This window comes from Dermacentor albipictus, chromosome 1 (genome assembly GCF_038994185.2).
Source record: "Dermacentor albipictus isolate Rhodes 1998 colony chromosome 1, USDA_Dalb.pri_finalv2, whole genome shotgun sequence".
In the NCBI taxonomy this organism is placed as follows: Eukaryota; Metazoa; Arthropoda; class Arachnida; order Ixodida; family Ixodidae; genus Dermacentor; species Dermacentor albipictus.
The window spans coordinates 409,310,398-409,336,800 of record NC_091821.1 but is presented as its reverse complement, the minus strand read 5'-3'; the positions used below and the strand labels follow the sequence as shown (position 1 = coordinate 409,336,800).

The 26,403-nt window shown below is 45.0% G+C and overlaps 1 protein-coding gene across 2 annotated transcripts in view; it reads left to right on the top strand.

Annotated features, from left to right (window-relative positions):
• tim (timeless) overlaps positions 1-26,403 on the top strand; it is a 67,178-nt gene that overhangs the window by 8,735 nt on the left and 32,040 nt on the right. For both annotated transcript variants that reach the window (XM_065451826.2, XM_065451825.2), the window contains exons 2-5: positions 18,952-19,135; positions 22,805-22,837; positions 25,055-25,221; positions 25,373-25,433. In XM_065451826.2, the coding sequence (XP_065307898.2) occupies positions 18,952-19,135; positions 22,805-22,837; positions 25,055-25,221; positions 25,373-25,433 (445 nt within the window). The remainder of the gene's footprint in view (positions 1-18,951; positions 19,136-22,804; positions 22,838-25,054; positions 25,222-25,372; positions 25,434-26,403) is intronic.

Genomic DNA, 26,403 nt, shown 5'->3' with positions numbered 1-26,403 from the left:
AACATCCAGCTATATCCTAAGTAGCCATAACAATTCATTCTGAGCTACGTTAGATGCTGGACGAGATGTTACGAAGTCCTTCCTTGGACAAGCTTTCAACGTCGATTTTGCCTACAGTCACTTGCTGTTGTCTTGCGCTCAGTTCGGTGTTTTGCGTAAGATTAAGACGCAGGAAGACGGCGGTGTTGATAAATATACAAACGGAGATAGCCGATATTTTAGTTCAGATTAGTAGAAGTAAATGGAGTCGGAGAAAGAGAGAGAGATTGTATAATAGATGAAAGGTACGGAGGTGAATCTATGTGACAAAATGCAGGTGCTGGGCTGTGATAGTGTAAACGTTACAATCGTTTACAGCCTGAGCAGAGTGCTCGGAGCTGGCGTCTAGAAAGCGTGCTGGCCACGTATGCAAAAGGAACACGTTAACTCACGCCAGAAAACTGGCTCCAAAGCGTGCACTTCGCGTCTATGACACCGAGGCCCGAAAGAAGCGTCGCGTGGAATAGAAGCGTCTTAGCTACGCAGCGAAACGTGGTGCAAACCACGAATGTATGTATACAATGTATACATACATTTATAATAATTGAGTTACGTAAAGTCTCATAATTCAATTAAAGTTTAGCACTTCTGCCACGATACGATGCACCATGTGAGGCAATGAAAACGCTCAACGCTCTCAGAGATATGAACAATGTCGCGCAACAACGCCTCAAGCAAACACGTCTCCCTGTGTGTTCTGTGGACTACGCCGACAAACAGCAGTAGTGCACGCAAAGTAACGTATAACACCTGCTCACCACCATCGTATTCGACTAAACGCTGGAGAAATGACCCATTCACCGTGAACGCCACCGCTAATTATCGTCAATCAAAGCAAACAGCATATAAAGTATCGCTTACATCGATTCCCGCAGTGCGCGGGATCCACCGATTATTATTATTATTATTATTATTATTATTATTATTATTATTATTATTATTATTATTATTATTATTATTATTATTATTATTATTATTGTAGCCATTCTGTACGTGGACGCACACGTTCCAGGCGCTAGAGGAACCACGCGCATCAAACTTAGTAAACAAGTTACGGCCGCGCAGCTTCCCTACGCCAGCCACTAGAGCACAGAAACGTGCGCTAAAGCAGCCGTGTCACGCGGGGGGCGCCGGCTGCTTGCGACATCCGTGCCGCCGCTGGATCGCAACCGGCGCTCGACACTCATGGCGCAGCGCGGACCGGTGGCCCCGCGGTGGTTTTTTCCCGTCACGGACCGCCCCATTGTGAACGAAGCGCGGCGCTGTGCTGTTACGAAGCGGCTCCTGCTGATCGCCGTCGTCGCAACGGGGGTTATTTCTATATTGAGAGGATTAGGTACGGGCCTTCTGTAATGCGCTTTCAGGGGCTCTCGCATTTGCAGGCTCGCTCCCTCGGCAGGGAGGCCCTCTCTCGCCTCCCCCCCACCCTCCCCCGGAGCAATGCTAGCCGACGAGCCTCAAGCTGCGCGGCGCGTCTCCGCTAACGTGCTTTCGCACTTGCATGCCTGCGATCCCGCTCCGACCGCCTCGCCTTGCCAGCGGAAAACTTTAAAAACTCGTTGTGTGACGCGAACAAGTGACGTGCGAAGGCGTTTGCATGGTGGCCAGTTGCCAACGGTGCGGCTGCAGAAACAGCGGTGTTGGCCTACCGCGCTGCTCAGCTTCAAAAGGGCAAAGTATAAGTCGCGGTATGAACGCGTGGCATTTTGCAATTCATCCCTGACAGTTTGAGTGCAAGCAATTCTAAAGCCGCTCCGCGAAGCAAATGAAAGCGAGAGTGAAGCAAGATACCCGGCAATTGCGAAATCCTGCTGGAAGCAGTGCAGGAAGTATCTTTTCTTTTTAATTTTCGCCAATTGAGGTAATTTGAAACGTTAATAGCTCGCTGAAAACAAGAGCCAAAGTTTGGAAGTAGGGCGTCGCCATTTTAGTCCTTATCTTAAAGCACCAATGGATTCTATTGACAATACCTGCGTGATGAGCAGGTGCACTTTCGTTACAGAGGCCCACGTGAAAAATAAGCAATATGCCACGTGGACATGCCGAAAACGTCTAAGGCTCTTTGCACAAAACTCGACGGAAAGGACCTGCAATAGCAAGCACAAGTCTCTCTTGCACACAGTAGCGCTGCCATACCTATTCTCGCTCACCAATCGTCACTGCAGGTGCACACTGACGAACTCCGGCGCTGGCTGCGTATGGCGTGGATGAGGGCGCCCACGCGGGCCCTATCTTGAAAGCGAGCTGTAGCGGGTACAGTCTAGGCGTACCGAGGGCTGATAGCTTCGTGTGCGCTCTCTTCATCTAGTTCGCGTTGAAGCGAGAGACGTTGAAGCGCGAAGGATAATTCGCTCGCTGCTGCTGCCGCTCTTCCTCAAGCCAGCGTTTTGACAGCGATTGTCCGCGGTCATCAAGTGACATATGTTCATGCTTACCTGTGCACACGTGATAGCATGCATGTTAATTTAGCTAGTAAACGAATCTTTAGAAGGTTATACGGCCAATAAAGCTGCTATCCTTACTACGCATAGGTGTCTAATAATTTGCTATCACGATTGATGCTGCGACTTTCTTATTTTTACATTTATCCGGGTCAATCAAAGCCATTGTTTGCTTTAAATCAACTTCTCTGAAAGCATATGAGCAATTTAACAGATTTCACTTATAAAATGAACCTGTTTTTCATCACTGAAACAATTGCTTAAATTGACCTTCTTGAATGATCGCTTCCTTCACGTCACAAGATTGGCAATCAATCATTTATCCCTGGTTTATCCTGATCTATCCCGGACTGTGTGTCTAGAATATGGTAACGATCTTAGTGTTCCAGTTCGTCTTACTCATGTACGATTTTAAGCTTGAAAAAGCATTGCAACAATGCCGGGCAAGTGCTGAATTGCAGGCAATTCTTGAGGCATCTTTCCAGGAGCTTCTCTCGCAGTACATATCTTGAAGTTACAATGTTTGTGTTCTGTAGGTTTCAGTCCGCGATCTCCTTGCAAGATAATTTTTGTGGGCCTTAGTTTATTTCAATGACTTCAATGTGGAGCGGTGCTCTCCGAGTTCGGTTAGCGCACCTTCAAATGTTGCCTAACTTCACTCTAACTTGCAACGCATCAATGCACACGTTTCGCATTTCGTCCATTCACTGTTTGAAGCTTCGCGAAAGGAGTGACAATGGCGTTTTCTCGTCGTTCGCTTTGCAAGGGAATGGCACTTGGATCTAAAAGGTATAATGAAGGGGAGAAAATAGGAAAGATGTAAGATGGCACCTCACATAAACAAAAGTAAAACGACAAGTAATTCAGCGTGCCAATAGGAGCAGGGGAAAAGAAAGATAATTCAAGAGAAAAAGACAAAAAAATATAATCCAAGTCCTTGTTACTCACTGAACAAGCAATGTGAGTGCGAAAACAAAAAGAAAACAAGACAAACGGGAAGCCAAGCCAATAGCTTAAAGGAAGAAGAGGACGACGCAATGAACCTGGTCGCGTCCAAACACACGACCTCTGGGATAAATGGCAGACATCGAGCAACGTACGCGGCAGGCCAAGGAAATAATAGTCCGCTCTAGTGGCGGGCGCCGCCCCAAAACAACATGGTACTTACTCTAACACAGCTCTCTACGAACCTCTGATGTACCCTATACATATGTTATGGCCGGCTACAATCAATGAGCAAGGCCCTCCCGTACTGTAAGTAAAGATAAGGAATCGTGTTCGCAACACTTCCCTTGCGAAAGAGCCTCCTCACTGGACGACGTTGAAACGTCCACCGCTGAACATAGCGATCGGCCGCATAAAATAGGCGATCTTCGGGGCCACAGTCAATCGTTGATGGCGCTTACCTAACACAACGCTTTGATTATGTGTCCTCAGATCGCCCAGCGCTAGCTGCGTGTTTCCCGCACAACTAGTCATGCTGCCGTTGTCCGTCTAAAATTGCAACCAAGCGGAAGGCGACTCTCTGTTGAATAATATGAGCTCCAAAATGTCGAGTGCGTGAGACTACAGCGTTGTCTTGATCCTGGAGTGAGAGAGTTACACTCGTGTTTCGAAGCAACATACGATAAATTGTCGGCCTTTTGATTTAACCTGTACGCCGTTAAAAACGCACTGGTTACATCTGGTAATCATGGGGCCAATATCGTGATCATGTCGCATGATACCCATTCTCAAGGGGTCTTGCAACAACAGGGAAGCATGTCGTTGCGAATGAAAGAGCTCACAGGATGCCTACGGAGTCCGTAAACTACATTGCTGTGCAAACATTTATATATCATTTTAGATTGGCGATCTTCGCAGCGGCATGGCGTCCGCACTCACCCTGCGTAGTTCTTATAATAGCCATTAGCGGACCGATTTTTTTCTTCTATTAAATTTAATACCTTCCTGCACATGAAAATGTCTCCTTGCACCTAATACAAATTTTTATTTCATCCTTCATATCACGAGTATAAATATTTTAAAAATTTGAAGGTGGAGTTGATATGAAGGACAAGGAAACCAGACACCATTACTTCAAATAAGCCATGCACTTCGCGTTCATCTCAGACCTCCTCGTTTCTGGATATAAAGTTGCAAAGCTCGCACCCATATGTAACAAGTGCATGAGAAATGCCGGAAACGGCGTTAGAGATAAGCTACGGCATGCATTTGTAAGGGAGAATGATACAAAAAGAAGTAGGTTAACCAGAGCTTAATCGCCCTCAGTCAGAATTTTACTTTCTGATTGGAAAAATGCAGTTTACCATCTGTTCTCTTAGTTATCTTGGCTGATCATGGCCACCATATCACAAAACTGGCAAACGACATAAAGCGACACAATATTACATACAAAACTAAGAACTACAGGGAAATATAGGAAGCAAACCATCATTGCTTGTGACCACCGAGCACCACAAAGTAAATGTCATTGAAAATTGAAAAAAAAGAAACATATTAATCGGAGTCCATGTCTCAATACGAGCCCATTTCTTAACTCTTATATCTTTATTTCTAATTTTGCATGTAAAGGAATATTGTTCCATATCTTACAGCTGTAACACACGGGGAATGCAAGAAAGTTCGTATATTGAGCTTTGAGTAAAGATTGGAAAACCGACTGTGATGAAATCATTCGCAGTACTTCACTATGCGGCGTCTCTCATACACAATTACTACTTTGAAACGCTTAAATGCACGGATGAATAAATGAATCAGCCAATCATCACTTAGTCTAAGCATTAAAAATGTACTGCAATAATGACTTTGTCAGGCGTCATTTTGTTCTGCGTGGTTCAAATTTCAGTTCGGCTGGGCCGGTCCTCTCGGCAGTGGTGGATCGGGACTTAATCCGGCCGTCCCAAACATCGACCTTTAAGGGTCTACTGGCAGGGGAACCCCTTTAGGAAACGGCATAGGCATGTTCCGTTGCCTTTGGACGCGTGGGCCAGTAGCTGCACTCGGGGCGGGGAGCTGGAAAGGGGCACGCGCGATGTGCGAATGAGGTTCACTGCGTGCGGAATAAATGTCGGCAGCACGTGCGGGTGCCAGGGCGCTTGAAGAACGTGGGAGGCACGTCGGTAATCGCACTCGCTCCTGGAGCGCCGCAATACGCGGTGAAAGCGAATGATCCATCACAATATTTTCGTTATAGCTCAAGGTGTCCCGGAAATCTTCAGCACGCTTCTTTAATGGCAAAGCAAGCACTTCCCTCGAACTATGGCGCAATACGGAGTCTTGCTCGCTGAATGAAATTCGAGTTTGCAGACAGCGGTTGTCGGACTGAGAATATTGCTGCCTACTACTGGTGGCTTCCTTTTCGTTCTTTTTTCTTCTTCTTTTTCTTTGTGCCCTGTGTTGTTAGTTTGCTGAGGGAAGATTTTTTTTTTTGTGCGTGCAGTGATATAAGTGGGTATGAGTGGGCGTCTGCGCACAACGTGAGGTCAATTTTCGCGCGAGCGTTACGTGTCAAAGTCCCCCACGTGTTTTTGCCCACGCGCGCTAGACAATGGCTCTTTGTGCTTTCTTCCTTCGTCCACTCGCGGACTGTATTCATCAGCTGTCTCGCCATTCTATTTTAGTTCTGCGCGGGTAGAATAAAATGGATCGTTCGATGAACTTATAAACTGGCGATTGACGAACATGTCTCGCGCTTGAAATTTTTTTGCTGCCACACGTAGAAGACTACGACAAAAGAAACTCAACGTCATGTAACGTGACGTGCTATGACGAAACGGCGCAGAACGGCAGCGGCAAAAACCGAAACGTGGCAGAGCCGTATAACTAGAGGTCGCCTCACATCTCGATATAGAAGTGAAAGCTCCCACTTTGCTGTACAGGCAGTAATCGCCATCATGCTCTGGTGATATTTCAAGCGCATCGTTCAGCTGCGTTCGGACTGAAATGCCTTTCTCGTGCCCAGTGCCCACATTTCCTGAACGTGTGTGGGTGCAAAACAGGAGCAAATTTCTGCGCTTTTTACGAGTGATCCTACACTAAGGGCAGTGCGATCGGAACTGCGAAATTATGGCTATTTTACTCGACAGTAATACTGCAATCTTGAGACATGCTTATTCAAAAGGCCGCGTGTCTCTTTTTCTTTTTTCGTCTGTGCTTCTCTTTGTTCCTGCGTTTCGGCCCGGTGAGTAAAGGGCCAGCAACGTTCCGAGCCGAGCGTATTAAGCCAACACGAAAGCCGGTGCTGCAAGGAAACACGGTGTTTACCGCAGGTGATGCTATATGCAGAACAAAATTCACTAAATGGAAAGTTTAACTTCACTATAGTGGAAAAGCTGGCACTCTATCTGGCACGCCCCACCCGCGACAGCACTATATCTTGATGTTGATGACAACGCGATATCTTGGTGTTGATAAGGAAAGAGTTCAGGTAACTGGTAGCTCATGCTTCGTGGAAATAGTGCGGTCAATAACTCCTGTGGAGCGTGCTTGAAGACGCTGCTTTTTGATGCAGGTGGACGATTAGTCGGGCGATATTTTTCATTTTTTGAGGGCTTTCTGTATAAACTGAAAAAAATAAACAAGCAAGGAGTTCCTGCTTGAAAACATGCCAGTTTTAAGCATTCTTTTTCTACAAATTCTTCATTTACAGCATGTCATCCAGAGCTTTATTTTTTTTAAATATCCAATTGCGATTCATTGAACTGAGTGGCATCAACAAACAAATGTTAGTGGCGGCTGCTCTACTCGATTGTTATCAACACGCACTTAGCTATCTTCGCGTAACTTGCCGTGGTTGCTTAGTGGTTTTGGTGTTGCGCTGCTAAGAACGAGGTTGCGGGACCAAATCCCAACCAGGGACGGCAGCATATCGATAGGGGCGAAATGCGAAAACATCCGTGTACTTAGATTTAGGTGCGCGTTCAAGAGCCCCAGGTGATCAAAATTAATCCGGAGTTCCCCGCTATACGGCGCGCCTCATAATCAGATCGTGGTTTTGGCACGTAAAACCACATGATTTAATTTTCTTTTTTTTTTGTCTTCGCGTAAAATGGCCCATTTTTTTTTTTTTAAACGCGCGATGCATGATAGCTCGAACGGCCTATATTGCGTTCGGTCGTTATAGAGCAAAACGAGAACAAGGTGAAAGCAGGAGCCAACGTTTCGACAAGTGAAGTTGTCGAAACGTTGGCTCCTGCTTTCACCTTGTTCTCGTTTTGCTCATCACAAGGTAGTGAAAACACTCATAAAATTTTTACGTTCGGGTGGCCTATTGGACACACTGTAGTTCTTATAGACGCTCACGACCTTCCCTATCCTTTCTTTTTTCGTTTATTCGCTTTTTTCTCTGCGCTGTTATTTCCGCCTTTAATATTACCTTACCCTTCCCCCGGTGCAGGGTAGCAAAGAAAAATCTTATCCAGTTAACAGGCTTGCCTTTCCCATCCTGTTTATCTCTCTCGGTCAAGTGAATGGTCACAGTTTTGTTTTAGTGCGCGTTTCATAGCTATCTTAAGCTAACCCATCAGTGTTGCATATCCACTTGAACATTAACTTTATTCTCTCGCTTACTGCCGCTCTCAAGTTTTTGCCTCGATATCCCAATCCGGCCTCACATTCGGCTTCATTTTGAGCAGCCTGCATTAAAGGTTTTCTTACTGTTCGTCACTCCCCTTCGGACTATGCAATTTCCGAAAACTTTGAGCCTAGTTGTCTCCATTCCAGAGAACGCCGCCTTCTTTGTTCTTTCCTCGGATGCATGGCAGGCAGTCAGGGCTTAACGTGACACAAACCGCACGAACGAAGAAAGATATAGGCACCAAGAGCTTGTGTAGTTTTTCACTTGACAGCCTCCCATAGATTCGCTATGCCAACGCGCTCATATGAATACCACGTTAAGCTCTCTCCTAGGCTTGGAACCTCTGTACTTATATTTGATCACCAGGCGCTTATGATGAAATATCAGACACTTTCAATGTGGAACCCAATGGCAAAATTATTTAAAAGAAGATGCTCTATTCTCGTCAGTCCTAACGTAATTCCACTGACAAACTTCTTATAGTCTGTTCTTATTCTTTTTTTAACACCCGCAGAAGCTCAGATATCTACAAGACTAAACAACGGAATGCATTCGTGCACAAAGGCAATGATTATGCGCAAAGCCAATAATTTAGCGACCACACCTGAATACGAATGGCTTAACGTTAATAAATTTTACGGTCGTCTTGAATGATCATTTCCCAAATTACAGGAACACACGTAAATTGCGATGCTAAATCAATCATTAGGGCATTCCTGCCGTGGTGCTCTTTATGAAGGGTCTTCCTGGAATCGACATGGCCGGTTACGTTACTTTTCACTGTTTAGGTGCAAAACAACAGGTACTCTAGATCAAGCAGAGTATGAAAGCACAAAACCTTTCGACACGGCGATCGTTATTGAGGTCGGTTCGTTTTACTCCTGGATCCATCGCGAAGCAATGCGACACAGCGTGGGCGCAGGCGTGCTTTCATAACAGCACCACGGCAGGAATGTCCTAACGATTGATTTCGCATTACATGCAATACGATGTCCGCCTACGCAGCATAGCTGCTTGCATTCGCCGCGCCGTTAACGCAAACAATGGAGTGGGAGCCGAGCAACGAACCGTAATCGACGTAGTCATATAAGAATTGGCTTTTACTGCAGTCCTTACTGCCTCCTACCAGCTAACCAAAATATAACTGCAACATGTCCGTTGTACGCCCAAGAAAAACAAAAGCTACAATGTTTATTACAGCAGAAAATGGTTCAGTCAATTCGCTGCTGACCTTGATGCCTTGGCGGTTTAAAGTAACGTCAGCATACGTACAGCGTGAAAAAGATGAAAGAAAAAAGAGTAAACGCGCGCAGCACTGGCTTTCAACAAATTTTATTTGAGAAAACGGTTAGCTACATACACGCATAATCACACTATCACGTAACAATCGTGCTGTTGCACAACGAAAAGATACATGAGACAGCGTGTATCGTCCCACGCGCTCCGATAAATGATAAATAATGGCAGGAGATTCACTTTCGCACATCACATTTGGCGATAATGTCTATAAAGAAAAAGTTAACTATTTTTTATCGTGAAATGTGGCATGCCAAAGTGATGTCTTTTATTTTCTTTATCTTACGACCCATCCCTGCTTATCTACCGTCCCTCTCCTTCTGGTTTTCTGTCTCTCCCTTTAATGCCTTCCAAACCGTGTCTTACAGTTTGCATTCCTAGACGGATATGCGAGCCTAAATAACGACTATCGCACCCTCGAAGTACTTATATTCGAATGGTCATAAGCTTATCAAAATACAACGCAATCGGAGCTCCTAGATCCCTTGCATAACATCTCGTGGAATCGTCATGGCGTTAGTGACTTTTTATTAGGTGTAATATTCATTGTTCGTTCTCTAGCTTCTTCCTTTTATTTTCTATCATATGTTGCGTTTGAACTCATTGCATTACATTACTTTTCCCAAATGTAGGGTACCAAAGAGGACGTGCGTTCACTGTAAAAGCTCTCTTCATTTAGCTCATTGCGCTCTATGTCTAATCTTTCGTGAGCAAGCTCACGTAAAAATCACAACAATTGTCATTACTTCGGTGTACCGCATTCGTGTGGTCCATGTCTATTGCTTTAGAGAAAAACATAAATGATACAGGCGCTGAAAGGTTAGCCGATGCTCCACATACACGTCATATACACATACTTCGCGAACAATCGGACCGCGACAGTCTGTCGATTTTTGTAAAGGCCACACAACTAGATGACATTATTTTGGCGATACAACATCGTCTCATTCAGGGCCACCCTCGCTTAACCGAATCCTCTTACGAAATCAGCAGAAGAACCGATGCACCGCAACCGCTGCTCATGAATGCAAACTAAACTCGATATTCCAAGGCTTTGGTTCGCCACCTCACTTGCTTTGAGAATATTTAACAGCCATCTTTATAGTCACGCTAGTATGAAACGCTAGCACATGTGCAGTTTCAATGGTGGAAGCGTTGATGAACAAAAATGACAACCATAAGTTCGTCATTAGCGATGTTCTGGCATAAGAAAGGGGCTCTATCAGAAATGTTTTAGCTGCGGATTGATTATGGCGATGTGCTAAACGAGCTTATGGCACACAGCTGCCAAACTGTCTAGAAAACTAAGAGCATATCCGTCAATATTTATCCCACAGCAGCACATTGAATCCTACATAAATGGGCTTACAGAGTCACTTCAAATCACCATGAATGTCTGTACGTTGGTCCTGTCCGAGCGCTGTTATTCGAACAGCACCATGCATAAAGAACTGAAAACACGCGCTGCAATTCAACGGACGTTTAGTCATTGCTTGTTTACGTTGTTCCTAATCCGCTTTAGCTGTGAATGCCTGATACTCTGGCACCTTTGCCTTCACAAAAATGAGTCATATGTTGCCACCTCTCTAACTTCCTTCATTTTTTTCCCCTTTTTTAATTTCTTTCGGTGTATCTTTTCTCTATCTACTGTGGAAATTTTGAAACAGACCAGAACAAGGAATTTTCTCACGACATAGCTTTATTAGCAATATTATGTTCAATAGAATACTTTTTGCAAGAACCAAAATGGCTAGCTATCTTAGAATAAGTGACTCTGTATAGAAGACGTAGTCAGTGCAGAGCGCAAAACGGAAGCACAACGAAACTCTTTTCTGTATCTGTGAATCTATGAACCTGACAAGGCACTGGACATCTCTTGGAATAGACAACTAGGCGTCATTACCTATAGTGTCCGCTGATTGGCGTTGTATCTTAAGAAAGCATCTGCAGCGTATTTATTGTCCAGGGAAGCTCTCCTCGCAAGAGTGCTGAAAACTCCAGGTCATACGATAATGACAGGACACGTGATTCAATATATCGATTAAAAGAAGCCGCTCTGTTTAAACGATGGTCCATATACTCCGGTTTGGCACAGCCGACACTAAGATGTAGGTGTAGATCATTGTGATATACTGGCACGTACTAAGGTCTTCTTGTTTAACATCGGAAAAATTGACAGCGCTAGCTTCATCCTGTGAAGAGGATGAAGAAGGAATATATCTTCTTTTACATTGTAAAAAAATGGCAGATAAACAGTTAGGAACTATTGGCAACGCTACATGTTTTGACAGGCTACGACTATCATTATGAAAGATCGTGGGTCCACGACGATCACAAAAATTCCAGCACAGTGATGCACGCTCAATAGCACAGTCTCCGGAAGAACCACGAAAGTCAGAAAGTCACTAAATCTAATTATGGCATGTTTGGCTTCGTTCTTATCATTCTTATTCTTGGCATTCTTGTGAAATTATACATATTACTTTTTCCATATTTCGCTGTAGTTTCGAGTTCTTGTGGCTCGGCTGTGCTCAAAAGTGTTGCGTATGGAATGTATGGAATGTGACACTCAACAGGGAGCTCATTTGCTCCTGCCCAAGAGCATTTATATTTCATGAAGATTTGATTTCTGCACATATGTGCGTTTCCACAGAACATGAGAGCCGGCCTGGCTGAGGACGCTGAAGCAAAGGGGGCAGAAAGCTTCATAGGTGGATAGTTAGATAACATTCCCAAATTATTGGCAGATTTGTTCGGTAATGTGTTCCTAAAGATTACATGCCGCACACTCGAAAATTAAGATTTGAGGACTAAAGCATTCGACAGGGAATGTGATGCTTCTTTGATTACGTTAAGAAACGATCGCGAACTGTGAGTTAATGTGCCAATAGCTAGCTGCGAGCTATACACCACCGATGAGTTGCGAGCATTCGGAACATCCAAGTCTACTGGCATGACAATCACAAGTGACATATAAGCACGGCAAGCACACACTAATCCTTGCCGTGGAAGCGATATGGTACAGCTGCACGTGGTAATCATTGCATAAAAGCACCAACGATATGTGAAGGAGCCGGCCAGATAATATGACAGAACGCTGAAATTCATAACCGTAATGATCTCACGACGCCTTTTAGCCGCAAAACGCCAATTCTAGTAAAACAATAACAAAGAACATTGTCAGAAATAATACCCTGAGAGCATGTAAAATATAAATTTATAAGGCGTGAACCGTGTTGTGCGCATGTTCATCGCCACTAGCATATTTTTTCAGTAGTTGCTTCTCGCGTAAGTTCTCCCAGTCATTAGGACAAGGCCTAAAAACACTGCAAATTTTTCTGCGCCTATATTGAGTAGAACAAAAGCAAGCCACACGTTAGAGTCGAAACACCATCAGTCAAGTTTCGTAGCTAGCGAACACATGGCGATGTGTCCGCGTAGACAAAGCAAAAGTTCATTAATTTTTCACTTGCATGAAATAAACTTAAACGTCAGATCTAGTGCAATGCTTGACCCCGTGATACCGCTTTCTGGGCACTAAGTACTGCAGCATCAGTGTTACCCATATATGTTGCACTTAAATGTGCTGGTTGCATGCGTAAAAGAATAGAGCTCAATTACGCTGTTCCCCAGGACTGACCTACCTAAAAGGCCAGAAACTTGCGGAAAGGCACGCTGAGAATTTTACAGCGACTTTCTTTTCAATTAGATTTTTTTTTTCGCCGTGTACGAAGGCTCTAATATGCCAACATGAGAAACTAGCACAGCACTTATATCGTTTGATACACCGTGGCATTAGCGTAGTCCAGATTTCTGAGAACAATGAGGATTATCATTCGTGGTTGTAAGCACAGAGACTCATTTCGTGTATCTGCGCTTCCTGTAGTGCTGTAGTAGTGTTCCTGTAGTAGTGTGGGGGAAAAAAGCTCTCCAAAGGTATAGCATGCGTAATAAACTGCCGACGCGTTCCGTTCACACTGGAAGCACAAAGCCCATGTAAGACGATGAGGTTGTTCCAAATGTTTTAATCTTCCCTAAGCCGCGCTGTGCGCCAATGTTTTCTGGGTCATTTGCACGCATGTGGTGACCTCCAAGCGTTTATTATTGTTTTGCCTAATGCAGAACATTAAAAAGAGATTGTGCCAAAACCTTTACAGCGCATTTATTACTGAATTTAAAAAAAAACTAATCGAAAAGCAGCGTTAAACTTTTTCTCAAGTTGAAGAGTCATAACTCACTCGCCGCCTGTGTAAAGGTCAGCTGGGCGACCTTTATATTGCGATAAGTTCACGCTTGACATCATGCTTTGTGTTGTTGCGTGTAGGCTTGTGAAATCGACAGTGAAAAAGCTAGGCTGCGCTGATCCCAGAATGATTGCCAACTAAACCCTGTCTGAACTTAAACCTATTCTAAGCCACGTAGCCTTGACGCACATATGTCTATATGTTTAAATTAAATCCAATATTTACGCGTTCATGCTGGTTGACGTTCCTTCGCCGCAACATCGACGACGCGCAACTGGCGTTATTATATAATGCCTCCAGGGAATTCATAGAATTCATGTTACAAAACGTGAGCGGTGGCGGCTGGCCCTCTGCGCAGACGTTATCAAGTCGATTGGAATGAAATATTATTTATATTTCCCCCGACGAGTCTTCTCTGCGCAGAAAATGTTGTCCTTGAAGCCAATCCTGAAAAACTGTGAAGTTTGTGAAAGCATTTGGAAGCCAATAAAGATTACATTTCCGGGAGAAGGAAGAGTAACCTCCCCCTCCCCCTGCACTTCGCCGGCATAAATAAAGGACAAGGACTTGATCCTGAAGTATGAAATATAATTACAGCTCCACGTAATGTAATACTTGCACGCTATGCTGAGTAGTCTCCCAATCCCCGAAGGTTCATCACCCTGTTGCGGTTTTTATTGGTTAACCTCCCTGCCTTCTACTTATCTCTTTTCCTCCTCCTGCGGTTTTTATGCTATGCGCAGTTATGTCGCCATTGCATGAAATGTTAGTGCTACCCGAATTAAAAGCCAAGACGTTAGGATAACGACACGTCAATTTAAAGCTTTATTCCGCTGAAAAAAAATAAGATAAAGGGCATGAGATGACACTGTTTTGTTTCACGACGTTTTTTTGTGGGCTGACATCTCAAAATCCTGAGAAATAATTTTGTTGAGAATGTAAGACCTGGCATGAGCAACCTTATTGATATAATGGTGTGGCAATACAAGCCGCATATAACGCACCTTATTTATTTATTTATTTATTTATTTATTTATTTATTTATTTATTTATGCAATACTGTCAATCCAGTCAGGGATCGTAACAGAAAGGGCATTCAGAAAAGTACACTGATATACAAACATACAAATTATATAGCACGGCATGGCATATATCATGCCTAAGAGAAGACGAATATTTTATTGATAAGAGAGGCTGAGAGGCCGACTTGAGCTAGTGCGCTCTAGTCTGCTACTCTACACTGGGGAAGGGGGAAGGGGAGTGAATGTACTGGGATGGATGATGATGATAAGAGAATTGGTGAGTGCTTATGTGCATTAGGCGGCCGCCCTACTTGAGCCGCTCATTTAGTTTCATGTCATGTAAAAACTTCAGCAGGGCTAAATATATATACTCAGCTTCACGGTGAACCCGCCGCGGTTGCCTAGTGGCTGTGGTGTTGGGTTGCTAAGCACGAGGTCGCGGGATCGAATGCTGGCCGCGGCGACCGCATTTCGATGGGGGCGATATGCGAAGACACCTCTGTGCTTTGACTTAGGTGCACGTTGAAGAATCCCAGGTAGCCCAAATAATTCCGGAGTCCCCCACTACGGCGTGCCTCACAATCAGATCGTGGTTTTGGCACGTAATACCCCATGATTTAACTTCACGATGACGCCAACGGCTGCGACGACGGAAAAAATTCGCTTCGAGTGTCCATATACCATAAGCCACGTCACAAGTACGCCACTTCAGCACTGTAACATTCTCATATCTTGTTTAAAGAACAAGAACCGCATATAGTTCGCTCCAAGTTCAATCATACTGCGAGGCATCATGGATTTAATGGGAAACGGGGAGGTCAGCTCGGTTGTAGGCCTGTCGTGGTTGAAGAGTGGTTGAAAAATAAGGCCACACAAACTCTGTGAGCGCTCGCTTACTTACGAAAACCTGGGCTTCTACACACGAACCTACTTGTGAACTATGCCGTGCAGGCAGGCTTCTTTCGCCGCTCAAGGCACCGAGTGGCGACGTAAATATGAGCATATTGCTACGAGACAGTGAATGGGCTGTTACTGACATATTGACAATATTAAGTAATGTGCAAAAATTCAGCCATACAAAACAAATGCGAGATAAGTGGGGAAAAAAAAGAAGAGGTTTGCGAGGTAGAACTTTCAGAGCTATCTCATCGTCTAAACGAAAATACAAGAGATTAAGAACAAGCACATAAAATCACTCTTGCCGCCTAACCTTATCCGGTGGACACCTGCGGAGATCTTTCGCCCACGCGCCGTGCGAAGGAGCATATACGCGAGGCCGCATTACGTCCATCGAGCACGCGCACAAGAGAGCGGCTCATATCAGCAGAACGCGGAAGAAAAGAACAATCCGTGCTACTCGCCGAAAGCGAAGTGCGTCGTTCAGTATGCGGAACGCGCGACCTCAATAGGGAGCCTTGCAGTCGGTTCGCACGTGGACGAGCGAGCACGTGTAAGGCAGGGCACGTGTAAGAGAAGACACCGGTCCTTGCCTGGCTCGAGGAGCGTCCCCGCAGTCCTTTCAATGCCTCATTTCCCTGCGTGCACGGTCCCTTTGCTGCACTTGTGGGGTCGTGTCATCCCTCTTTCTACCGCGGTGGTGAATGGCCTCACTTGCTGTTACACGCTGCCCGCTGCCTCACACGTTCTTTTATTTTTCTTGCGAGAGTGTGAGAAGCTCGGATGCTTTCGCGTCGTTACGGCTATGTGGTTTTTTTGTGCGCCCCCATAAAGCATGCGCATAAGGCACCGACTCGACCGCCGATTTGGCGGTTTCGTATGATAGCGCACTTGCGCATTCCTTTCCGATTTCTTTCTTGATCCGGCTGCTCCTTTGGCTTACACGTAACGAGGGTTATTACTCCGCCCCTGGAGTAACGCGCGTAAGGCAAGAGGCCTTATCAGTGAACGAGCGTTTATTTGGAGCGAGATGGCAAAGAAGGCAACGGAACTGGAATCGTTCTGCGCCCGATGCGTTCTGCGCCCAATGCAGATGTTGTCATGTACGCTGTCGCGCACTAAATAACTTGAAGCTGAACGTCATAGAATCGAACACCTGCGACAGCATGAACATGAAATTGCAAGGACGAAGCAGCCACGAGCCTAATCAGGCACCACGACAGGAACTGCACCTGCCGATTTGCTCACTCCCAGCGTCACGCATCGACTGCATTCTGTGGCGATCTTCGCAGGGGATGCATTTTTTTTTCGCATTTCCAAATTTCGTCATTTAGGCGTTTTCAATCATAGAGAGAGAGTGTAGCTGCCCTCTGAGACAATCAGAGCTGAGTCAAGGTGGCTGATTCGACAATATGACATCCAAGGTGGAAATGCCTGGAACGAATGGGTTTTTGACGTCGGACGTCAAACAGCTGCTACCATCGGGCCACGCTCGACGCTTGAACGTCAGTTGTTCGTTGCAGGAGGGCCGAGATTAAGGTTCCCGCAGCGTAGTCTGGAATTAGCGTTGGCGTGAGACCAAGTGAAAAAGGTTTTATTATTGATAGACAAGATATAGTACAAGGCAATATACAGGACAAGGCAATATGCAAGGTACAAGGCAATATACAGGAGGAGGTCCCGAGGTCAAAGACTGTAATGGGACCTCCTGTACATTGTATAAGTAAAATATAAACAACAGTTGAAACAGATAGTGTAAAATATTAAAAAGATAACAAACTTAGTATTTTTTTAGGTTTAGCAGTACTAAACAAATCAGGTGCAGACATGCTAGTGAAAAAGCGCAATGATTATTATTATTAGATTCGACTAATTACAGAACTATAACACCATTATGAAAGTAAATGGATAATGAGACCTAACCAAATGAACTTTGATTTGTGTTGCGTAACCAAATGTACATATAGAGGGGAAAAAATACTTATCTAAGTGGTGGCAGATGATAAAATGTGGTCTTTTAGTTGTCGTTTAAATTGAAATGATTTACATGATTTGATAGTAGGAGGTAGTGTGTTCCAGAAGGAAACGGATGAAAAGTGGACACTCTGCTTGCCATAATTTGTGCGTAGTACCATGGGAAGAATAAGGTTATTGTTCAGTGAAAATCGCGTAAGATTAGTATTCATTAGACAAGACTGAGGTATCAGACTGTTGCGGTAAGCGTTATCTAGTTGTCGATATAAAAACGTACCAAAACTAAAGTTAATTAAGAAGTACCAAGACACCAAAGCGAGCGTGGAAATAACGGAAAGTTGGCAGAATATTTTCAAAATTTTGTCTTTCTGGCGTTCATTGTACTTTAACTTCCTCGTACTTTGACCTCATGGAAGCTAATTTGCCATCATAGATTCGTTTATATGGCAATTGGCAGTCTTATTTTCATGCCGACTGCTACTACTCGATTTCTTCCTTGACATTATTATAGAGAGAAGTTGCTTCAAATAAAAATTCTCCTGTGGCGTGCTGCTCTCCAAACTCGGTTTAGAAAAACAGTCCGTAAAATGCCGTGGTTTATTTATTCACTGAAAATACGGAGAAGAATGTTTAGTTGGGAAAGCTAGCCGTTCTAATAAAACCTTGCGAGGCAAGCATACAGCCCAATAGAACCGAAATAAACAATAGTATTTTCATTGTACCTGTGATGACTTTTAGCCAAACATACCCCGCGTATCCACACCGGGTGTTTCTCTCTCTCTCTCTTTTTTATACCGACAATAATTTTTGTTTATGATATCGCCTGTGGCCGATAGCATATTGGCAATCCTCGAGCTGGACTGCTCGATCGAGGAGTCGGATATTACTTTGGCGAAGAAACGACCGATCAATTTCATAAACAACCAATTAACAAATTTTCACTACTGAACTTATTAAGTAATTAATTTAGGCACATATTGCAACTTATGAATTGAAGCCAGTGACCTCTCGAGGTAAATCCACTTGGAACGAATTTTGGGACTTGACTGAATTTTGAGACAAGTGCCGTCAAAATTGAGGGCAAAATGCTTCGCTATTACACTTTTTTTTTAACAAAACGCCTTTTTAGTAATTCAAGCACAAAAATAACTGGAACGCTAATGCATTTCAGTCAACTAGTCATCTCACTCAACTTGATGGTCATTTAAGGGAAGACAGCGGAGTAAGAAATGGCGGAAAGGTTAGCGCGAAAGTTTTCTGTTTGGCTACCCACACGAGGGAAGTGGAAGGAGGGCTTTGGTAAATAACACAAGTGGTAGCAAAGCGAGAAATGTCGGTACGAAGGCGAAGAAGGGTGGCTTTGCGTTTGCTGCTCTAGTTACTGTTTCCCCGCTGGGAAGCGTTATTCGGTGTTTCTAAAGCTCTGCTGTGGAACCACTTCTTTGTTTCGCATCACGCAGGGTGCTGCTCCGGCTGACTACGCCTGTCGAATGTCTCATTCCGATGGATCTGGCTCTCCAGAGCAAGACGGCGATGGAGGCCATCCAGAACCTGCATAAGCTTCTCCTCGAGACCAAGCGCTCCTTTCTGGACGTTCGCTCCACGGAGTCCATCATGAGGGTACTCAAAGCCAAGATGAGAACGGTTAGCACGCTCTCGTCTTTTCGCGAAAACATCTTGCGTGCCTGCGGGAATGGCCTACGTCCACACACGTAGTTACCGAGGCCACTCCACGTAGGGCTGCCTATCATACATGACAGCGTTGCATGTTTCAGGCTATATAGCGGCTTCGGATAGGAAAATAATTCAGCCTTACTTCTCCCGCGCGCGCAACATCATTGGTGTGGGTGTATTCGTTGAACTCTACTCGATGCCGATGCTGTTCTAGTTCAGAAAACGTGCACAGAGATTATTCGCTTCAGTCGACAACTTTATGGAAAGCAGTTGGTTCGGGAATACAGCTTATTGAGCGGACAGAATTTAATGCATGTATGACTGAAGATTACGTTCACTGCTTATAACACACCCGAAACAGGTTCCGTGTGATTGGTTTTTTTTTTATAATATCGAACGCTACAACGCCCTGAGTAGCAAAGTGACCCACCCACATTTCACAGCGTATTGGTGGCTGCATAAGACTGCCACGGAAACAAGCCGCACGGGCGTTCTCCGGTGGTGTGCCGTCCATAATACCAAGGCCCACATAGCTGGAAAGTGTAGAGTCCACGCAGAGACACGTTCTCGATCCACGACCCCAATACCACATCAGCCGAAGACTTCTGATTGGCGAGTGGTGCCGCCTTCAGCAGCAGACAAAATGCAAGTGTTATGGGCCTGGTAGCAGTGTACAATTTTGTTAAGCATACCGGCAGGCCCAGAGAAGAACTCTCACTGCCCTGAGAAAAAAGAAAGCCTTCCGTGAAAACGAAAAAGACGCTAAAGTCGTCTCTAGTGACAAAAAGGCGAAGACTGTGCCTTCTATAACATTTTATTATTTAATGAGTGGCATTTTGAAACCAAGAGAAACGCTATGTACGTTCTGCGAAGCATCTTGCAAGCAGCTGTACTCCGTTCCATACATAGCGGTCAACGCTGTGGAGGCTAGGGAGACTTCTTGCAGTGCATGGCTTCGTTCGCACTTGGATATAGCTCAGTGTTTTTTTGACCGCAATTGTGCGCAACTGTAATTTACTCAGTATTGAATGAAACAAGTTTCAATCCTTAGAAACAAACACACTGTGTTATACGCCTACTAATGCGTTGTTTTAGATCAGTTTTATGTTTGTTGTTCTTTTCGGGTTTTTTATTTGGAACCCGTCGCGAGCAGCCTCGCGCATGCTCGTGCGAGCGAACGCTGTTGGCGCGCAGCGAACCATGGACGGAATGCGCGGAGTGGTAAATTTTCTTGACAGAACTTCTTGTGTAGCTTCCACAGCGTTGACTGCTATGTATGGAATGTTACCCAGCACCGTATGGAGTTCTGAAAAGCGTTACCAGATGGGGCTAATGGTTTTGTGCTACACCGGCGAAGAAATGCTACAACCTGTTTTGTTTCGGCATGGTCCCATACTGAGCAGGCGGTGCAGCCTAACAGGGCGACTCAAAGCACTTGCAGCTACGATCGGGAAAAGGCCGGCAAATCCCACACTCTATGGGAATCGATGTTATGCGAAGCAGTGTGCAGGGAGCCTACCAAGTTAACGAAACGACCCTGAGAGCGCAGAGATGTGGGCGGCTGTTTCATGATCTACATAACACGCATGCCACGACATTCATGTCAAGACCTATCATTTATGTTCGTCATATACTCTTGTCATACTATGCCAATTGTGGTACATACCAAGTTAACGAAACGACCATGAGAGCACTAAGACGTAGACGGCTGTTTCATGACCGACTTGACACACGTGTCACGATATTCCTGTCCTGACCAATCATACTTGTTCGTCAAACACTCTTGTCATACTATGCCTATTTTGGTTAACACCAAGTTAACGAAACGAGCAAGAGAGTACCAAGACGTAGGCGACTAGACAGGTACTGTCAAACTGGCAAATGTTCCCCAAGAAATTATTCGCATTTAAAAATGGGTGCGACGTGTCACCGACGCGTGCGCACGTGCTCTCGCTCGTGCTATGCCACGTGACGCACTCGCCTAGCGTCTGAAAGAGCAAGCTCGCGTTAGCAAGAGAGAAGTTAGCGTGGGATCGTGGCCCAATACCATGGCTAAAGCATCGGGCTGTTGTGCTGGGCGCCGGAAGTTTGATCCCCGTATTCTCTTTCTTGTTGAATATGCCCGAAACGATGCGAAACATAAACCTACGCAACCACCTACCTACCTACCTACCCCAACGTGCCTGGGATGAGCCACAGAATGGTTCGCATTGAAACACTGCTCGCAGTAAACTCTGGACACCGCCGCGAAAGCCTTGCCAGCGATGACAAATGCTTCGTGGGTCGTTTTTTCTTATCGTCACTCAAGGTTATCGCCGAAATGTAGTTAAAGAGTACGCAATGCCATTTTTTTTCCAAAGCGAATAGCTTTCTGTGGCTCTTTCACCCATTCCTCGTGTTCGGTATAATGGTCGGACTTTCCTCGCCAATACGAAGGCGCCAATGCAAAATGCCACCCTCTCCCATTGTGGTGACGGCAGGTAAGAATGATGACAGTCTCCTTCCACGCAGGGGCTGTTGACGCTAGCGACAACACACATATGACAAATCGGCTTGCATATACTATTCTGCCACTATACTATTCTCGCCACTCGTGCTACCGCGACAGATTGTGCTCGTTAACGGTTATGTTAACTAAGAGATAAGGCAATGAAACAACAAGCGATATACATAAATGTCTTCTCTACAACAAATATGTGCTTTCGAGTGCATAAAGCCTTTAGAAAAGCAAGTATAGCTTTCCAGAAGCGTGCGCCTTTGCTTGCATTGACAATTATCGTCAACGATTCTTGCACAACTATTTTTTTTTCTATTTCTTATGTGGAAGCTTTGCATGTTGTTCGATTTCGGACCTGTCAAGCAGAATCGTCAAATTTTATATCCTGGCGAGAAGCTTGTGTGAGAAGCAGGAAACTCAAGTTTTTTTTATTATTATTAGGAATAAAACCTGAAGTGGCATTTCCGTCAGAAGTACCAGCGTTGTTTGAAGTGTGCCTTGCCATTTCCGAATTTGCAATTGTGTTTTAGTTCTCAGAGGATGAGAAACCTATCCAACATATGAGCTGTACATAGCTCTAAGCACCTTATGTGCAAAATTGGCTCTTCAACAGCTTAGCGCGATTCCGAGGCTCTGCCTCTTAAAACCATGCCGGTTGTCATCACGTTCAAAACGTAAAATGTTCGAGTTCGCGCACAATAATAACCGAATGTTGTTGTTTTCAATAGAAATGTGAATAACTATCCTCACTTTGGAACAAATCTACTTCAGCATCGATTTCTTTAAAGGGAATTAGCCAACCCACAGCGTCACGCAGTCGATAACACTGAAAATTGTTGCTGCGAGGAAAAACATGTCTGTCATAGTAAAACTTTTTCATGTCACAGTGTTCACTGCTTCCCGGTGTTGTGTAACAGGTGAATTTGGCATGCCCCAGAAAATTTTAACCAATCGCGGAGTGTAAATGGCAACAAATAAAATTAGAATGGAATTGCTTTAATTTATCACGTCCTTTGTATTTATTTGGTGAGTGCTTTGTATGACATTTCTTCTATATCTTGGGCCTAACCGCACCAATGCTATTTGAACAAGTTTTCATCAGAAACGTACATTTTCATCCGCTTTCTTCTATTTCTATCCAGGTCCGTCCCGTGGAAAAACTTGGCAAGCTATGGGTTAGTAAAGGCAGCACGTTCTTTTTTTTTTTTTTCCTAGTGTATGTCACCGGTGTTTGAGGAAATGGCTTGTCTATTTACATGAGAGACGCCATACTACTTCAAGGAAATTCGGGAAACATGGGCGTCTAAATCCAATTTTTGCACAGTAGTTTCAACATTAAAATTATAGCATGCTTGTAATCAGTTTTAAGTAACACATTTGTGATTCTCAGCCGTAAAATGAGTCAATGCGGTGATTTCCTAACGGAGGTTTCTTAGCGGAGTTTACATTAATATTTTCATTTGGCCTATAATTGACAGAAGATGTTTTTTTTTTCCTTTTGCACAACACACATCAAACCAAGGGCATTATCAGCTAACAGTTATCTCGAACGCTTCGAAATCATTTTGGTCTGTTTAATATCCGAAATACAAACAGAAATTTTACAAAAAGTAATGAGATGAGACCAGAAGCTTATGCTGAGAAAATTCAAATGTTATTCCACAGTATTTGAGCAGAAGCTACGGCCTTGTTGATTCCAAGAGGCATAGACCGTGGCTGGTGCTACAGCGTCTAAGCATATAATCGCAAAGTTTACAAGCTTCACATTGAAATTTATCCCAATAACCCATTTCATTATTGCACCAGCCAAGAAAGGTAAAATTAGATGTAAACTTTTGTTGATTGAAAATTGTGCTTGTTGTTCCAGCTTTTGGAACAGAGCCAAAAAATTTAGTATGATCACAAGTGCTGCCGTTTTCGTGCTACCGAGATACCAACACAAACACAGTCAGAAACCACAGTGCTCATACAGCTAGCTGTGCTGTCCGGTTTTCTTCATCCCAAACACCGCGGAAACGCCACTGTGTTGCAGGATTGTTCGCAACAGAGTGCAGACAAAATCACCTTCATCACAATGACGACGCTAGAACTATGCATTATCACAGACCAGTGGAGCACAAAGTGCACACCGCAATGAGATTTCTGCGCACTTGGAAAAAACCTTGATCAGGCGTTGCTAATAACGCTTCGGCTCCTTACAGCGTTGTAAAAAGACAGCAGACAGAGGACGGAAAGAACGTCAGCTTGTAAGCTGTTCTTTTAGAATAGATTACCAACTATCCCGGCCCACATATATTACAGCGAATAAGCAAGCTGCAGGGTATAACTGCAGTGGTAATCAGGCACGCTATGCAGAATGCGACTCCAAGTTTCACGTGGTGACTCGCTGCACCCAGTCGTACAGATATGAGTAGGCCACTTGGACTTAGCCGCGGTTGCTTGTTTTTTGTTATCCATCGTGGTCGAGTCAGCACACTGCCGTTTGCATGTAGTACTTCGCTGATTTTATTTGGCGCCGACGTGAACTGTGACACTGCAGGAGCTGTCTTGCAGACGGTCTACACTTTGTTTCATAATGGTATGGCACTGGAGTTGAAGCTGCGAGGCTTCCGTACTTAGATATTTCAAAACGTTTCTCCGCTCACCGTTCCCCATCTCCCCCTCTTCGTAAAATACACCAATATGCGTTATTGAAAACCAGTGTCTACAGTCCTGGGGGCGGCGCGCTGCTCCACTCTGCCAGCTCCAGAACCTCGTACAAGATAAAATCAAAGGTAAAAGCTTAATTCCTGCACTTAAGGTGTACGTGACAAAACCAAAATACACTCCGAGAATTTCCTGCAAACACGCGAGATATATAAGTAGGAAACGAAATAACTAGGTAGAAAAAACAAGGTGTTGCTCGCGGCACGCTCATTACTGTAAGCTCTGAAGTACCGCCAGGTTTCGGGGAGGGAGGGGAAGCGGCGTGGTGCGGGGTCCCGTTTTCGGAATCGCCCGTGCCGTCTATCCATTCACATAGTCGAGGAAGAGCTTCGATTCGAGGCCCGATTGTGAATACGGGGGTTGGGCGTGAGAGACTTCCTCGATACTGAGCTGTAAAACAAACGAACAAAGTTCCGAGAGGGAGAGACACACGCTATCCTGGCTGGCTAACGCCACTTGTAGCTTCCACTCCAGTACCACATTACTAGAAGCGAATCACTAGAAGTATACCAGTGACATATCTAGAACTTTTTTACTCTCGCGAGTGCGCTGCATGCGTTGAGCTGTGCGGACGAGAGGAGAAGCAAAACATTGAGAGTGATTGGAAACATGATGGCAGAGCGAGCGCGGAGACGGCGGAGGCGAAAGCGAAACCTTTATGTTTTGTGTCCCGCTGCCGGGTAAAGGATCAGGAGCCAAAAGATCTGACCGAAAACGACCTCGAAGGCCTGAGCAATTCGTTAGTTCTGATGAGGAACCTGCTGCACGTGCCCGACAAGACCGAGTCGTCGCGCTTCGGCATCACCGAGGACACCTTCGACGACTGGCTGAGCGTCCACAACAAGCTCATTTGGTAAGATGTTTCCAATAGCCCCTCAAGCTTCCCATTCTCGCAGCCGATTTCTCGCTACAGAATACGTGCACCTAGTGGCTGCCGTTCTTTTCTCACGCTGAATTCTCACTTCTTTTCTCACTTTCCTCCCATTTCCGGTACAAAAAAAAAGGAACCTCTTCGTGCACGGTCTTGACGGTGTGCTGATCCTCATGCTGAACAGCGTCTACAAGGTACGGTCCTGCAGGCTGGCGTTCCCGCTTATGGCCTTGTTCTCTCGACGTTTACTCTCCCACTGCTTTTGAAGTATCTTTCTTTTCGCCATTATGCTTGTGAATTTGTGACCGTAATGAAATTTTTGACGAGCTTGAGTGGCATATGGGCGAATAAGGTTATCCGTAGAGTTAGCAAGATTGTCAAGTTCTCAAGCCGATGTAAGAATTAAATCTGTTGAAAGGCCCTATTATGAGCCGTTGTATGACACATGATGTTCCAATGCTCAAGAAATAAGGAGAACGAGTGCAGCAGCGAGCGAATTTACCTACATGCTGCCTCTCGCTTCCAACGCAAACTAACCGTCAAAAGCACAGCACATGCGAAGCTAGAAACACTCGGCGCACTCTGTCCACGTCGCTGTTAAGGTACAGCGCCTGCACGGCCATGGCGTACGCAGCAGCCGCCGGAATAGAACGCTCCCCACTCTATCCTTCCCCTCCTCCCGGTGCCTAACGCGCGACGGAAGACGGCGCGCTTCCTCCCCGCTTTCCTCCCTTGCGCACGCGAGATTAAGCCGCGGTCGTCGGGTGACCCTCGCAAGTTTCACTCGCACATACAGCATACGTCGCGCGACGATGATGTTATCGTGCTGGGACTTTATACAGAACATCATGGCGATGGTGACGGCAGTGACGACGGCAGAAATTCGCCTGGAGTGTCCATGAAATTGCTATTGCAATGAAAAATATTTGTCCCTTGTTATCGCGCTGTGCTGTATAATTTAAGCTTTGCCGTTATGGGGGGGGGGGGGGGGGCACACTAGCATGTAGATTTTAGAAGGGTTACTTAAACGCTGGTTCTACGTCTGGAAAGCCCGGAAATAGTGCCAACATGTAGCTTCGACTTTATAGAAGCTTAGTAGGGCTTTGAACATGTCATAAGGTAAAGAAAATTTGAACCGAATTAAATAAGAGAAGAAACAGTACA